This window comes from Aquila chrysaetos, chromosome 5, assembly GCF_900496995.4.
Source record: "Aquila chrysaetos chrysaetos chromosome 5, bAquChr1.4, whole genome shotgun sequence".
Lineage (NCBI taxonomy): Eukaryota > Metazoa > Chordata > Aves > Accipitriformes > Accipitridae > Aquila > Aquila chrysaetos.
Window position 1 is genome coordinate 47,186,875 of NC_044008.1, and position 17,433 is coordinate 47,204,307.

A 17,433-nucleotide genomic window follows, 5' to 3' on the forward strand; every position below is an offset into this window, starting at 1 on the left:
CACAGACTTTAAATAGTGGAACCAATTTGGGTTTCACTATTTTGGGTCTTCCCTATGTGCTTTCTTGAAATAGATCCTCAAACCTTTACATTCCTATTGTACAATAATGACCACGTAAATGACTGTGGTCCCCCTCTCCCATGCCTCAAAAATCATGAAAAAGTCATGAACATACTAGCAATTGCTAGCTGTTTCTTCATACGTACAGTGTCTAACAGTACTGTAGAAAAATATCTGCAAAATGCAAATCTACAATCTAGTGGCATTATTTGAATGTAAAAGTAGACTTTTAAATAAACTTTCATATTAGCAATATTTAATTGCTCGTGTAACATACTTTCAACTTGACTATAAGTTCATTGTAAAAGTAGTTGTACATGTACAAGAGAAACTTCATGGTAGCTCAAGCTTTGGATGCTCATTACTAGTAAATATAATCTTTGGCTGAAGGCACAATTCTTCATCTTTAAAATGAACATATCAGATTATTATTTTTTCAAAGCAGATAAAGAAAGCAAAGATTCAGTCAAGGTGACAATTACCATCTGGCTAGCTATGGTAATTATGTGCTTCCAATTAAATGCAGAGTAATATTATAACATTAGCATTACAGTATATGTTAATATTGAAAATCACCATATTTGTGTACTACTAGAGGTATTAAAGTTATGTACATGAGTTTGCTTTGAAGTCTGTTAACAGAGAAGATAAAGATCATGAAGAAATCTGTGTCAACACCCTCTGAGTTAAGTTCCTTTCTACCACCTCTTCATACATGGATGCTACCATTTACACTTCTTTTCTCTTTCCTCCACACCTTTCTTTTCCCTTTTTTGGGGACTGACTACTTGTTTGAGGGCTTATTGGGAGTACAACTAAGAACAGAAGTAAAATCAGTTTAGACTTGCACTCTCACAAGTACATAACAAGTTATAGGTTGCATACAAGATGTGAACACTGCTCATCAGGATGAATATAGAACCAGCCATGCCTTGAAAACTGTTAAAGAAAGCACTGTAATATCTGGTCATTCTGGATGGAGTGAATGTGAATACATTTATAAAGCTATAAGAAAACCAAGAACAGTGTACTGTTTAGTTCTTTCTATAAGATTTAAATCTTGCAAAATCTAATTTTCAAGTTACTGAAATATAAAGCAATATAATTGCTTAAAAACATATTTGACTAAACATATTCAGAAAATTCCTTCAGAGCAAACTTGTAAAATTTTAGCCTTTTGACTTCCATGGGACTATTTCACCCTATGAACAAAACAGACATAAGCAGAATTTTTGTCACCAAATTCAAAGGAGGCAAGATCAGGTACGATACAGAAATTAATGTCCAACTCCAGTAAGAACAACGTTTTACTTAAAAGACAATATTAAAATACTATTACCTCCAGCAAGGATCTTCTCTTCCAAATCATTCATTTGTTTCTTGTATGCTTTTAAAGCAGCTTCTTTAAATGATGGTCGTATTCTTTTTTTCTTCGGAGTTTCAGGAAGCATCTCCGGGACATTCTGATTTTCATCTTCCCTTACTTCTATGTTAGCAGCCATGACACTTTCAACTTCCCATATCTCTTCACTGACCACACTGTCAAACTGTGCATCATATTGCTTTTCTGGTAGTATTGTATATGGAGTTTCATACAAAGGCTGCCCCAGTTCATATTCTTGGACCTGCTCACTAGTTTCACTACTATTAGTTCTATTTTCTAGTTTAGCAAGGACTTGTTCCATTACTTCCACATAGTCTGTTTCATTCTCACCAGGTGGTTCAATTAAGTCTTCCCCATACTCTGCTTTGTAGCAATAAGGCTCAGCATAAACATCAGAATCAAGTGTTGTACTTGATTCATTTGCAGTAGACTGAGATAAAGTTCTAAACCTTCCCATGAAAGATGATCCACTGTCTTCATACCCACTTAAACTTTGTGTACTTTTATTCCAGACTACTTCTAAAGCTGACTTAGCACGTTGAAGTGTGGATCCAAATTTAGGAAAGCTGAAAGTCTTATCAGAAAGATCTATGCTTAATCGGCTATGCCACGATTTAGGGGCTGTTTCTTCCGAGTCGTCGCTTGGTAGTTCACTCTGACTTCGGTACATCATAGGCAATCTGTTTTGATTCTGATAAGGGGAAATAGAATTTGTTTCCTGATAGTCATCATATTGACCAGTCCACTGACTTTGTGATTCGCTATCAAGGCCTGGACATGATGGAGAAGTACCATCAAGGGTAAAATCATAGCTTTCAGTATCATATTGGAGGTCAGAACTTTGGCACTTTCCAAAATCTGTCTGTTGATCTGAAGGGCTGCTCATATCATACACAAAAACTTCCTGTGTAGATGAGTCTAGGCCCAAATCTGCCCTTTGTTCCAACTGATTCCAGTCTTTCCATGGGGAAAGATCATCATGTAAAGAAAGCTGAGAATCACTATAGTGGCTTCTGTCTCCAGATGCACATATTATTCCATTGCTTACTCCACTGTCAACAGTTTCTGTGTTCTCTACTTCATTTTGCTCTGGATACTGTTGCATACCTTGGACTAAAGTCTGTTCCTGGGAACTGCCATACCAGTTTGTAGAATCATCTTGCCTTCGCTGCCAAAGTTCTCGATCAGAAGACGACAGTAGTGAACTGCCATTTGTTCTGCTAAAATACTGATTTTCTGAAAAATCCTCAGAGTAAGACTGACACAATTTTGAGAAATCTGACTCCGAACGGCTAAGTTTTGGTGTTGCAAAGTCATTCTGTAAATGCCACAGAGAAGTCATGTCTGAATAATAGGTCTTTGATTGTTTTTCCATGTTGCCAAATTCTGGTGACTGATTGCCATAATTTCTTCTGTTTGAAAATGTGCTATTATCAGCAGTTCTATTAAGGTCTTTAGTGTTTGGGGACTCAATACTCCCCTTTGTAGAGCTTGTTTTTATTTGAAGTGCTAATTTAGATATCTTTGCATAACTGTTCTTATTTATATCTGGTTCCAAGTCTTTATCACTGTCAGGTGACTCCCAGTCATGCATTTTCATTTTTGTCTCCAAAGTTAAAAGCTTCATATCCATACTCTCATACGTCTGAGAGGAAGGTAGTGCCCTTTCTTTTTTGTCTTTCATGTCATGGGAGAATATATCTGTAGAAATTCCAATGCCAGTTCCCTTAAGTTTATAAGACTTCTTTAAAATCAAATCTCTCTGGTGTGATGACTCAAAGTAAACAATAATGGGTCTTGGCTTTGCATTTGGACAGTCTCTTTGTTGCCCCAGTCTTTGGGCAAACTCAATTTTAATAGTGCTTTGTGCCTCTGAGAAGCCCATTTTATCTATTAATATTTTGTAAACTATGCTTTCAGTTTTTTCAAGCCTCTCTTCAGGCACATTTAGAAACCTAAGACTTGCTTTGTTTCCTGGATGGCCTATCTGCTTAATGTAGTCATGTATGTCCCGAGTTTCTCTTCTGGACTGTACAAATCCAGTTCGCAATTGTTCAATTTCATTTTGTACAACTTCTACACTACTAGAAATTTCATCAATTGATTGTTTTAGAGCATTAACATGTCCTCTTAATTCAGAGAGTTCTGTTTCAATTTGACTTATTCCCTGAAGCTCTTTAAAGATCATTTCCATAACATCATGGGTTTGACTAATACAACCTGTTGAACTAAAGCCAGGTTCAAGAGTATTTGATTTCTGGTGACGGCCAGTTCTGTCTAGAGATTTACTTCTTAAACCCCACGTTTTCTTCCATGTACTTAGTTCCGAATCTGATGAGACACATTCTTGGCTCTTCTTCCATTTCCTTAGTTTTCGTAAAGCTCCCAGCTTCAACGTGTGTAAAGTGCGTTCTCCATCTGAACTTCCATCAGATGGTGCAAGGCTGCTTAAGCTTTTTCTGTTTCGTCTCACAGGCATTGTGTGTGATAAGTATTCGTTTTTCTTGCTATTACTTTTTACTTCACCTAACGACTCAGAATATGAGCTATCACTTGAAGACAGATCTTGAACTATATCTTCATTATTATTGTTTGTTACAAAAATATGCTTTTGCAGTCCATTGGCAATAGCAACTCTGTAACTGAATGTTGGAGAAAGTGAAAATTCTCTATTACTTTCCTCTTCTTCAGTTGATAAGTTGCGAGCAGATGGACACTTGGTAATCTTTTTAACAGTGCTTTTTAAGGTATTTGAAAATTTTGGATTTTTTGTTTGTCCAATCTGAGTTAAGACTTGTTCCTTTTTGCTCTGACAACTCTCTTTCCTTTTTGTACTATTTCCCAATTTCTTTGTAAACATTCCTTTGCAAATCTTATATATGTAATATGAGATCAGGCTCTTTAAGAGGGCAGAAACCATGGAGTGTAATTTATATTAAGCTGTTTCCACAAAACACAATTTTCGGTCCAGACAAATATTTGTATCTCCAACAGGATCATCAGCAAATATTTCATCAACAGAGCCTATAGACATAGAAACTACTGATGCTCTGGTATCATTTGACAGAAAAAAAAAAAGAAAAAAAAATCACACATCTGCTTGTTCAAAACCAAATCCTGAAGGGGTTTTGTATGTCTTGCAAAATCTCACTCTGTTGCACATGGCTTCTTGAAGTGTCTAAAAAGGAGGGAACGACATTACAATGGCTGCCAGACAAACTTATCATTCAATAATACTGATGTTGTTTTAACTGGGTTACAATGGAAACACAGAGCAGTTAAGAATTTATCTATACTTTCCCCATAATTGTCTGAACAGAATTTTTCATGAGCAGTTGAAGCTGAAAGCAGTTCTAGGCAAGTATTTTTAACATAAATAAGCTATACTTTTTTACAGGCTTCTTTGTCCAGTTTAATAGTCTGACTTTAACTGAGATATTTGATATTAATGTTATCTGCTTTCTTTCAGAGTAGTGACATTTCAATTTAGATCCATATGACATACAGCAGTGGTCAAAAAACCAACAGGGGAACAAGTCATTACTAGCGAGTAATATAGAAGTAGAAAGGTCTCTCTTGGGTCATCTTTTGAAGCAAGGTAGGATTCTGTGCAACAAATCAGTATTGTATCCATGAAGTACTGTTCTATCTCAAGACTGAATTATGCACATGACTCTGGTTTGAGAAATAGATGCTTTCTTTTAACAGCAGAATTTAACACGTTATGGTAAGCCAGGACTTAAAGTGGGCATACCTTCTCGGTTTCTCTTCTTTAAGAAGAAAAACAAACAAAAAAACCTATCGAAAATAACAGAAGATCATAATTACAAATGATGAAACATTCTCATCCAGATTACTAAATTTTACATTGTTCTGGTCACAGAAAAAACAAACAAACAAACAAAGCCAACCAAAAAAATACAACCTACACAAAGTGAGAGGAAGAAGGAGGAAAAAATATGATTTACAAGAGTCTCAGGACAAAAATAGGTGCCATTACAACAGGAAAGCAATTTGATCTAAAATATGGAAGAGTAAGAAAAGATTTCATGAGGTATCTGGAAGCTTCTATTCCATAAAACAAAAGCTTGTATTCCATACAAATGCAGCCAATCATTTAAAACATATAAATGTACTGTTTCGTACAGCATATCATTCACCTCCCAGTCTCATAGCTGCAGAATAAAAACAAGACAAACCACTCAGAAAAATCCAACAAAGTAGTTCTAAAAATGGCCATTTCAGTTTCTAAACCAGCTAAAAATTCTTTGGCAGAATAAGAAGTTTATTTAGATACAGGGTATGTGAAGGGTTAAAATTTACTCTGCAGTGTCAAGAGGAGTAAAGGATATCAACTGTTTTCCTTGTCTGCAAACAGCATGGCACTGTATGAAACATTATGGTCCGCTCACACACCTCAAGATCTGGTCTTTTCATTACAGAGTTTGTCTTCACTGACCTTACTATTATACTCATGTTATGGTCAATAATAAACACTAACTACTGATTCATACTGCAGCAGCAAAATGCACTATGCTGAATAGAGCCCAAGCAAAGCCAGTAGAAGCCTGGTTGGCTTCTGGAATCCTGGAATACAGCATGTAAACAGACTTATTCCTTTTCCTGTTATAACAAAATTGGGATGCAGGCCAAGAGCAAGCAGAAAAAGAACAGAACAACATTCTTCATCCTTCCCAAAGTTGCTGCCTGTTATTTTACAAAAGGTGAAATATTTGTGGAACATGAATCACATTTTTAACATATATGCATCAGCATAGCTCTTGTGACTTCTTTTTCTTTCAGGCTTATGCCAGAAGTCAGAGTATTAAGAGTGAATTAAGAACAATCAATGTTTGGAAGCAAAAGAATGCTCAATGAGACTGCCTGCAATTTTCCAGTCATGCAAATGGCATCTCAGAATATTACAAAGCTCTCACTAGAGCCAAGGCTGCCTTGTTTTCACATATTATTAGTAGAGGAAGGAACCATCCTGGGACACTTTTCAATATCAAAGGCATCTTTGTAGATGTAGAAACACTTGTTAACCATTCAGCTCTTACATTGACTGTTTGTAACTATTTATTGAACAAGATCTGAAGCGTGGCTGCCTGCCTTCTCTGCCCACACAACCACAGTTTTTTGAGTGCCCTCTTATATAAACTTCACTCAAATGACTTGGACATTCTTCTCATTGAAAACACTTCAAACCAACAATGTATAAACAAACTAGAAGGCTTGTTTACTGGCTCAGCCTAAAAAACATCAAGAAATAATGAACTTATCATTGGAATCTGGAACTTTTCCATTAATTTTAAATACAATTTAATTCTTCTTTGTAGAATAATCTTGATTTCATAGCCAGCCATATATATGTTTTATCCAATGCCTAACCTATGCTTTTTATCAGAGATAATTGACAGTATTATAAATAGCTGCAAATTCGGTACTCAATTTATTTAAATCCAGTTTCCAACACCACCACAGTAAATTAAATGTTGTACTGTTACAAACACAGAGATCTGCTAAATGGAGCAGATTTATGTTCTCTCATGTGAGTTCCATTCCATCTCAGCTATATTAGTCATATGATCTGTTCATCAGTTTACAGCCTACCATTGCTCTGTCAAATACTAATTTGCTAAAATTGTATATCTACACATGGATTCAAGTTTGAGTCATTATAGGTCTCACCCATTTCTTTTTGTAAAGATTTGCATAGGATTGTTCTTATCATTTTCAGTCAGTGTAGGTTAAAACTCTAGGAAATAAGGAACAGTCTTTTGAGAAGCACATAGGACTAAGTCAATTATTTGAATGAGCTGCAAGTTGTCATTCAGTGATTTTCTGGTTTTATCCCGGTCTCCCAATAAACCATCATGAACTCATTTTCTATTTTCACTTTGTTTGTTTATTGACTTAAATCAATTTATATGATAAAGTTTAACACAGATGGGTTAACCCCTTCTAACCCATTCTAAGCATAAGGAATCAAGTTGAAATGTTACAGAAAGTAAACTACATATTTTATGCTAGATGGTTATAGAGCAGGAAACTAGAAGATGTTATGGATTGTGAGATTAGAAATAGAAGAAATTGTTAATGGGTTCCTTCTGTAAAGAATGGACACAATGACACTTCCTTCAATTTTTTACCCATAGCAAGACTGAATATAGGCTTTTGTCAATCAACTTGATAGTGAACAGGTAATTTGGATTGATTTCAAGGATACTGTTGATAACAAAGCATCGACAAAATAAAACTTGTCAGCTGGAAGCACCACGTATAAAGGATCTTATTCCCAAGTCTAAAACTAATGTGTCAGGTAGAAGTGGGGGGCGGCAGTGGAGTGGGCTGGTTTAAGAATGATAGCTTTTTAAATAATGCAAGCAGTGTATTTTAGTTATGTGTCTGAACACCAGATCCTCACAGATTCCCCCCCCCCCCTTTTTTTTTCATTTTATAAAATTAGAGGTCTGGATTTGATAAGGAAAGAAAATTGAATAATCTTTAAAAAAAAATAATTTCAGTATTTAAAAACAATAGCTAGATCACTCCTGACCGTCTGTTTGGATCCCAGTAAATGAAGCTGTAGAGCAGCAACCCTCTCCATTCAGAGGTAGCTTTGTGGATGCAGACTGTCCCCTCAAAAAAGCAAGAAACAGGCAGAACCATAGCCCTGCTTAATCTTTACACTATTCATCAACCACAAGGGGCCCGTGTGTATTGGAAGGGGACAGGGAAGAAGATGAGATTAAAGTGCAGTCTCCCTCTGTGTAAAGGCATATGGCAGTTAGTGTTCACAACACCAAGACAAAAGGGGAAAACAAAACAAAACAAAACCAAAGTCTTTTTCAGCAGCAATACCACTCTGCATTACTGTCAAAGTAGTCACTACTGCCTATAGGCAGCAATATCTATTTGTGACATGCAAAATGCTTCACAGAAATGAATTAATCACACATGACAAACAAAATGTAAACAATCCACTTCGCAGCTGCAGAAACTGAGGCTAAGAGAACCTCTCTTAGCCATCAGGAACATAAGGAATCAATAACAATAACTACAATTCGGATCTACAGATTTCTTAAGTAAGGTCTTCTACTAGTCTTATGGTCACCGCACAATAAGGTTATCCTGACAGAACTGTACTTACCATCAGTGTATGTCTGTTGGGCAAAACCTACGCTACCTTTCTTTAGACAAGCATAACTGTGTACACTCCAGATTGTTTCATTAGTTTACTGTAACAGTAGCATTATACTGACAATCATCTCAGCTGACCTAATTCAGAGAAACTTAATTTGGAACAATTATCTGCTCCTTTATATTCTTCTTAAATTCTCCTTATATTCTTAAACACTGACATTTTTAATCTGTGTTATTGGTGAGTCTCTCCATGTAAAAAGTGATACTCATCTTAATACTGCACATGCTACATAGATGACCTGCCTGCAGACACTGCAAAGACAGGGACAACAGCAAGAAACTAATTCTGCTTTCTCCTTTGGATAATTGCTCTTTGTTCCAGGAATTCCTCAGGTCTTCACCAGCAGAGTTTTGCCCTATCCTATCACACCCTCCAACATTCACATGAGAACATGGAGTGCTATCGGCACTCTCTCCTTTTGGTTAGAAAGCTATTCCATTTTTCTGTCAATATCATTTGGAAAGTTCACTATATCTGCTTATTCATTGGGTGATATTTCTTTATGGATCCTGCTACTAATGTATCTAACCACCATTAAACATGTTGGCTTTCTATTTACAGGGAACGTTACCAATACAACCAAACTGCTGTTTCAAACCCCAGTCTAAAGAGACTACAATCTGCTTATTTTTTAACCCACAAGGCTTACTGCTGTCCTGAAAAGCTTGCACATATGCTCATCAAGTACACTATGGAATCCAATCTAAATATTTAACAGTCATACTGCAAGACTCGTCATTCATAGCTGTTACTTGACTTATCAGTTCTTTCACCACACAACCAAGTTTAAGGATAACAACAGATGCAATTAGCACATGCTTAAAACTGATTTTGGCTCACTGTGATTTAGAACAGCATCTGAAACAGAAACCATATATAGAACTTCATATATTAATGAATTAACTCAGTGGTTTAACAGTTATTTGCCACTAAACTACTTTGTAATATATAGAAGCATATTGCCTTCAGGACAGCTTAGAAGAAGATGTAAATTCCCAGCTAGCTAGGATGCGTAATTATTCTGGAGAGAAAAGTCATCTTCACTGCTCCCCTACTGCTATGACCACTATGGGAAGAGAGGAATTTTTCTGCAGACTCAAAGATGTTTTTTCCTCAATTACTGTTGAATACAGACATGAGTTGAAAAAAATAAACACTCTTATTTTGCAATAATATTTCTTAATTTTTAGGTACACTATTCTCTGCACCTTTGTGTATATTCATAATACTTGCATTTCTCTTTGAGAAGCTTTGTTACAGCAACTGTGAGGCTAAAGTTGCCAATCAATTATTTATTAACTACTAATGAAATTGTTGAAGACATTTAGTACACTATTTCTTCAAAAACAAATGTGCAGTATGGTATTTATATTACAAATATGAAAATTATATTTGAAGCAGTTGCCCTTAAAGGACAATGGCCTTGACTAGAACTAAAAATAAAAGGGAGAGATTTGCCCAATACAGTAGATTAACACTAAAATGTAAAAAGCTATTGAACATGTTGCTAAAGTTAAAATGTGCTCCATTTAGAGAGCAGGAGATAGCTTAGTGTAGTGTAGTTGAATATATTAACGCACACAAGGGTTAAGAGACTGCAGATGATTTGGAACACAGCTTCAATATTATTTGGCTCAATGTACTAGCCTTTTTTTCTTTCATGTTTCTAGTTGTTTCCTCAACTTTTTAAAGGAAAACAAGAAAAAAAGAGACTTTAGTGTATAAAGAAGGCAATGTTAAAGCTGAGAGTCCTTTCCCCCGCTTTTATACCTGTATATATGATGTATGCTGTCCTATATAAACTTATTTTCAGTCAATACTCTCACTTCAAAAGCTGCTAAGATTTAGAGAGAATTCCACTTAATAGTCCATTCCTATTTAAATGCAGGCTACAAAAGGAATGGAAAACCTGGAGAGGGAAAAGTTATTTGCTGACAATATCAGGCTAATTGTATTACTAAGTCAGTACCAGGCATGTTAGCTTTTAAGTATGAGTTAGACTATTACATGCATGCTATTATGTCAGATTACCACAATTATAAAAAAAGATTTACTGTATAGAGTACAGAATAATCAGAACCTATTAATGCCTTTAAAAAATAGAAGGCATCAACCTGCATTTGACCAAATCTCAGCTCTGTCCTTAATTTTGTGTGCGTTTTTAATAAGGAGTTTTCTTCAGAGCATTATACTCAGAGCCCAAGTGATTTAATTTACACTGAAGCACACATAACACATATGTAGAGGATATATTTACAGTATACTGATTGTACATTCAAAGTCTCATATAATACTAACATTTCAAACTTTTCAGCAACTTTAAACAATCTCTATAATAATTCCACCAGAAAATATATAAAAAAACCCCCCAAACAAACCAAACGTCGATTTTCTTCCAGGTATAGAATTTTAATCCTCTAATTCTACTGGTGTGGGCCTTGGGATGGGCAATTCTCTGCCCTGAATTAGATCTCTCTTGGATGGAGACCTCCATAGAGTCTGTGACCATGTGTGTATTAGATCACTCTATATAACTCAGATTGTTTTAGAGGGCTGTGATTTTTTTGTTGTTGTTTGGGGGATTTTTTTTTTTTTAACTACTCACAAAAATTCTCTGTGAAATGTTTAGATTAAGGGAACAACTTTAAATGGGCAAAATGTTACTTGTAAGCCTTCTGGATTCCATCCTTCCCCCACAAAAAGGTTTTATATATTTTCTAAAACGTAGTTAACTAAGAATTCCATTAAATTCTTAGAACACAAAAGTATGAAACGGACAGTTTTTGATAACGAGGTCTGTCATTTGATAAATGGTAGCAATCGTATATGACATTTACATTTGAAAAATGCCACAAGCACAAACCACAACTACTGTTGACAGCAACATACAGTAGGATGAGTAGACACACACAGATAGGAGCCATGCTTGCTAAACACCTAAATGACATTCATCAATAAGAAAGGTAGATATTAAACGTAATTCGAAATTTGCTGCAAAAAAATTTATTAAAAAATCCTCTGCTTTCTTTGCTTTAATATACTGACAACTATGAACTGATACATAGATTTCCACCTGAAAGTAAGGACCTGCTTTGGAGCTGTCAAGCTAATTGAATGACACAGATGAGATGAGAAAAACAGAACCTGTACAAGAACCTTCTTAGGTGCCAAAGAATTTTTATGCTTCAGAGCTTCTCTTTTACTGTAACGGTCTTACAAGGCACAATCTCATATACTACTTCATTCTTCCTAGATTTTCAGAACACTACAGTTAAAAGAAAATTCGGAATTTTCCGTCCTCCTTGATACTTTAATGAATTGGGACATATTCTGAGCTATCAGTCTTCTCCTTGATAATACTCTGAAATCTCAGTACTTCACCTGTAATTTCCTAAGTCCTTCCACAGCAGTATATAGTCATTATGATAGTGTTGTGCTGACATCACTGCAGGATCAAGCAAATGGTATAGTGACAGAAAACCTTTATACAACTCTCTTCGGGTTGTGTAAACTCCACTGAAAAAGAACTCATTTATCTTGCATCATGACTTCTTTCTATATGAAAGGTCTTTGAGATGACAGCTAACCACAATTTCTATCATAATATCGTTTACAAAAGTAATTTATGATGAACAAAAGATGTTTTAACCTTAAATACTACTTTTCACTCTTCTTAATGCTTTTAGACTCAACAGCTTTCTCTCAACACTTTTCTCAGTATGTTGATTTATATGGTAAGAATTAGCAGTGATTTTTAGAACTCATATATGTCAAGTAACCTTATATTTTCAATTGTCAAATCATAGTTGTGTATTACACTAAATAAAGGCATCTATTTTATATAATCACCACAGCTTTGTTAAGGAAACAAGCATTGTATCACCTGCTCCGTGAAAAATAACTACAACTTTATGATCAGAGTTTATTTTTACATCAGAAAACAATTAAATAATGTTACACCAATGAATGCTTTTAAGGCACAAAAATTTCTGTCAGCCAAGGGTTAACATCAGTATTAAGATGCTGGAACTGATATTAACCCTTCTTGTATCAACACGTTATAAAAAAAAAAAAAATCTTACTTAAAACTGGGCTGCATTCAAATCAGAAAAGCAACAGAATGTTTTAAGAGATTTCAGGACTAGGACCACTGAACAATCAAATGAACATTATTTTTAATGTCTTAAATGTTTTTAATACACTTTTACTAGACATGCCCATTATAAGACAACTATTAGTGTCCTTAGCTTAAGGGCACATAGTTTTATGTTCTATTTCACTTATTACATACAATCAGTAGTCAGTTGAAAGAAAATATTATTAATAAGACAAAAAATGCAATAGGACCCAGGTGACTAAAGAAAGTTGTGGGTTAATGAACACAGTCAGATTTTTATATCTGCATAATTCTTCCTCTTAAACCAAAATGAACCATCAATCTCATAGTAAGAAATTAGTTTCAGCTACTATTACTTGGCCTCTGGAATTGCAGAAGGCAAAATATTAACCTTATCTTCTTGAACCTAAAAGGATGGACAAAAAAGCATTAAATAGCTACAGGGTTTATTTTAGGTTGTAGATTGGGGGAGGTACATGAGAGAGGGTATTCTAACACATAGGTTTAGCTGTGGAACAGAATCAAGCATGTATTCTAAGCAAGCTGCCTCTTCAAAAGAAAGCTGCAGGGTGTTCATCTTGAAGATTAATCAAGACCCAGAAATACATAAGCATCCATAAAGCTCAATTTATTACTAATCCTGTCATGAACTAGGAAAAAAGTACTGGCAGATATAAGCAAAACATACTATATTTTCACCATATATTCATATATCTAAATTATTTATCTTTTTATAGCAATTAAAATGTTCCAACTCATTGTGAAATCAAATACTATACTGTCTTACTCAACTTATATTGTGAACTTACCAACATTACAAAATAACCCCCTGACATTTTAATGAAATGTTGATTCTTAATTGCACAAGCCCAGACAGTTTCATCAACATTATAGCATTAGAAAGCAAATCAGTTACAAATCAATGCATTGCATTAGCTGGAACAGTGGGAGGTACATTCAGAATGAAAATAAGGAAAGGAAACAAAGGAAACAGACAATGTATGTAGACCAGATACAAAAATACAAAGAGGATACATACCTGGAATAAATTCTTCTTAAAAATAAAATACAAATTACATACCACCATCTTTATATTATTTTCCATTTATGCAGAAATACTGTACACAAGTCCATTACTATTTTGCTGTTCTTCCTTCATCCTTAAAAATGGTACAATACAACATGAGGCTGCTTCTCAGTGATTCAACTCAAGTGCAATCAGGCATGCTGTTAGTCCGCAACGGTATCTGTTCTAAATTCCACTGTATTCCCTAGGCAGCATTAAATGTTGGTTTTTTTGTTTTTTTTTTTTCCTCCGGCTCCCGTTTTCTGTCCGTCCGTCCGTCCCCCCCCCCAACTTGTGCTAACAGCTAAGAGTAATCATGGTGTTAGCTACCAATTCATTCTGCAGCTCAGCTTTATTTCTCCTCTATAATAGCAAAACGGGAGTCAGTGTCCTACTCCTGCTCAAATACAACATCAGCATGAGAGAACAGTAATCATCCTGGTGTTTTACGTGCTGGGAACTTCACCCGTTGCTGTTTTCTCCTGCCACTGCTTCTGAATGCAGTATTCACTGCAATAGCCACAGCCCTCCTGCGTGGAAGGCAGCCCCTCTTCTTCACAGATAGAGTAAAATAGGCTTATTGAGAAACCTTGTTCCCAGAAACAACACACGCACTGCATTGTGAGAGCTAGCAGGTGCATCAGTGGCCACAAGGATAACAGTGTGAGACAGTATCTCTTGCTTGGTAGGGCCATATTTCACCTAACCTTTTATTTATCAATCTGACATGACCCAGAGAAACAATTGTGTAGCTATTTCTTTCAGCAGTGCTTTCATCAACAGCTGATCATTTTTGGTAATGAAACTGCTAAGTAGATTCATAGCTATTATCATTCCATTATTATTTAAGGATGCTCCAGATGATAAGCAGCATATCACTCTGTTTTCCATGAGAAGTATTTTCTATGTTCCTAATTAATACGTAGACAGTAAGACTCAGTCATTTGTTTACTGGGATTCAAATTGCAAAATGGCTTATTATTGTGCATGCAGTGAGTAAATTATCCTGTAAAGAATACAATTGGTGTTTTTTTCAAATGTTAACTGATTTAATAGTGTGTGTAAGGCCACATTAAGCCTTACATATATTGAAGATACATGTAAAGCTCTGACACATGAAGAACTACAGAAATACATCCAGAATGATCCTATATAGAACCATTCAACATACAAAGTATACACATAATCTAGGTGTAAAAGTTTCACAAAACATGTACATGCATAAAACCACAGCTATAATATTATCCCCTTTAATGTTGGGAGATAGCAGCACTGAAATGCCACATAAAATACTAAGTTTTCAGCTAGTAAATGATGTATGTTTCCGGTATAAAAAACACACAAAACCAAAACTTCAGACTTTCTGGTAATATGTCACACATTTGTAACAAAGAAGCTTGTAATTCAGTTATTTACTTCAAAAAATATGTTAATAATACCCTGAATAAAAGGCAGCACTTAGAAGTATTTAACAATTTCTAGTAATACCTATTTAAAGCTTATTGGTTGTAGCTTTCACTTTCAGCAATCCTTGTATTATTGTTAGTAATGCGATCTTTGGGTACAATGCTTTTTAAGGAAAATTTATAAATTGAACAGTTCTAGAATAAAATCTCTTACATAGTTGTAAAATTAATATTTTAGGGTTTTTTGTATATCATTGTAAGATAATTACAGACCATCATATTTATTATGTCCTGCTGAAATGAATGCAACCTATAAATACTCCATTAATTAGATTTATAGTTAAGAACCAAATGAATGAATGCTTTGTTATTCAGATGTTATTGTAGTTATTAGCCTGCAGCAATTACCTAATATTCTTTCTAAACTTAAATGAACTGGTGCTTCAAATCTGCCATGTTGCATGCCAACAAAGAATACAATAAAACTTTTATATAAGTGCACAATAGGAAATATTCCACTGATATCAATACTCAAGTGAACTAGTCCTAATTACATGAGATGTAACAACAATGCCTCTCAAAAATCAACAGGACTACTCATGTAAGGATTAAGAAAAAAAAAAAAGAAAAAAATCAGCCTAATCAAGCAAGGCCACGCACAGTAGATACGCACTTACAAGAGATTTTATCAAGATTAAGCAAATGGTCTTGAGCCTACAGACAGTAAAAACAGTAAATATTGGGAATTTTTGGCAAAAATTTAAGGCTTTGTCATTTAATAAAAAAGTGTTTGCAAATAATGTGAACTCATAACACTTAGATTCATGTTTTCATCTTCAAGCAAGTTCCTAAGTATTGACCCTGTTTATACTAATCTGTTTTGTTACCCAATGTTGAAAGTTTCAGTTTGAAGCCACTTATTTGATAGCCCAGCATAAGCAGGAAATTTTGGTCTGCCAAATGTATCATTCAATTGATATTTAAGAAAGAAAACCAAACCAAACCCAAACCAAACCAAAAATCAATCCAAAGACCGTCAGAACTAATTATGACTTATCTACCCTAGAATAAAATTCCACGTAGAACTTGCCCAAGCTAGCAAAATGCTGTCTTTGCTTGTAATGATACTGACCAATCAAGAATCTAGTTTCACATATAAATACATACTAATTACTGGCAACTGGAGTTACCCAAATTCATCTTCACAACAAAGTTACACTGTATCTCTGTTCATGTGATTCTCACATAGATCCGATGTTAACAACTTTCTCTAGTAAACATATGAGCAGACAGTTCTAGTAGCCCAGATACTTGTAAGCCAATGACTGGTATGAAACTACTGTGCATCTTCAAAAGGCATCCATGTCAGCCTTCAATAAACTAACACAAAGGAGTTTGCAGCGTGGGCCATTTGCATTTTTGCGGTTACTTCCCAGTAACCTCACGTGTTGATGAAGCTGGCCTTAAAGAACCGCACCTTTACAGGCTCACACTGATCTACTGTACTTCACACACACAGTGTTAAAGATACAACCCCCACGTGTAGAAGCAACAGGAGAAATACAGACTATTACAGAGATGTTGCAATTTGTTAGGCTATTCTAGCCAATCCCTGTATCTTAATGGAGAAAAACAACAAAAACCCACCCAAACCAACGTGTGTCCCCCCCCCCCCCCAAAAAACCCAAACCCAAACCACAACCTGAACAAAAACCCCAAACCCCAATGGGTAGCTATAAGCCTTCATGTAGAGAACAGCGATTCTGTGTGCCTATTTCCAGGATTACGCGACCATGACTTTCAGAGATGATTCTTGGAATTCTTAGGAATAAAAGTCTGTCCGGTGAAAATTTTTCACTGATTTCCATCACAATTTTTAAGTAATAAAACCAGTATTAAATAACGTATAACTATTATAGATGTTATTTGACTATTTCTATTGTTTAATACTTAAATTGAAATGGTGACAATTATAAACTGATGGAACAACTTAGAAGTAATTTGTATTTCATGGTGGATTTCGGCCTGAAAGTTGGAAAAGCTGTCCCAGAATTAAGCTATCTTTCTTCCGCCCCCCACCTCCCCGGTCTGCTGAAGGGATGGACGTTTCTTCCCTTTCACGAAAGAAAGGCAATTACTGCATGCATTCTTAAATCTAATCCGTCAATTGAAAAGAAGTCCAATCAATCCGTT

At 35.3% G+C, this 17,433-nt stretch overlaps 1 protein-coding gene across 6 annotated transcripts in view; it reads right to left on the reverse strand.

The window, feature by feature from the left end:
• UNC13C (unc-13 homolog C) overlaps positions 1-14,371 on the reverse strand; it is a 201,965-nt gene extending 187,594 nt beyond the window's left edge. For 3 of the 6 annotated variants that reach the window (XM_041123662.1, XM_041123660.1, XM_030014228.2), the window contains exons 1-2: positions 13,808-14,364; positions 1,400-4,622 (exon numbers count right to left, since the gene is read on the reverse strand). In XM_041123662.1, the coding sequence (XP_040979596.1) occupies positions 1,400-4,364 (2,965 nt within the window). In that variant the 5' untranslated portion in view covers positions 4,365-4,622; positions 13,808-14,364. Of the gene's footprint in view, positions 1-1,399; positions 4,623-5,198; positions 5,243-13,803 lie in introns of all 6 variants that reach the window. The other 3 variants (XM_030014229.2, XR_003923374.1, XM_041123661.1) reach the window with 3 other exon arrangements.
• Positions 14,372-17,433: the final 3,062 nt, after the last annotated feature.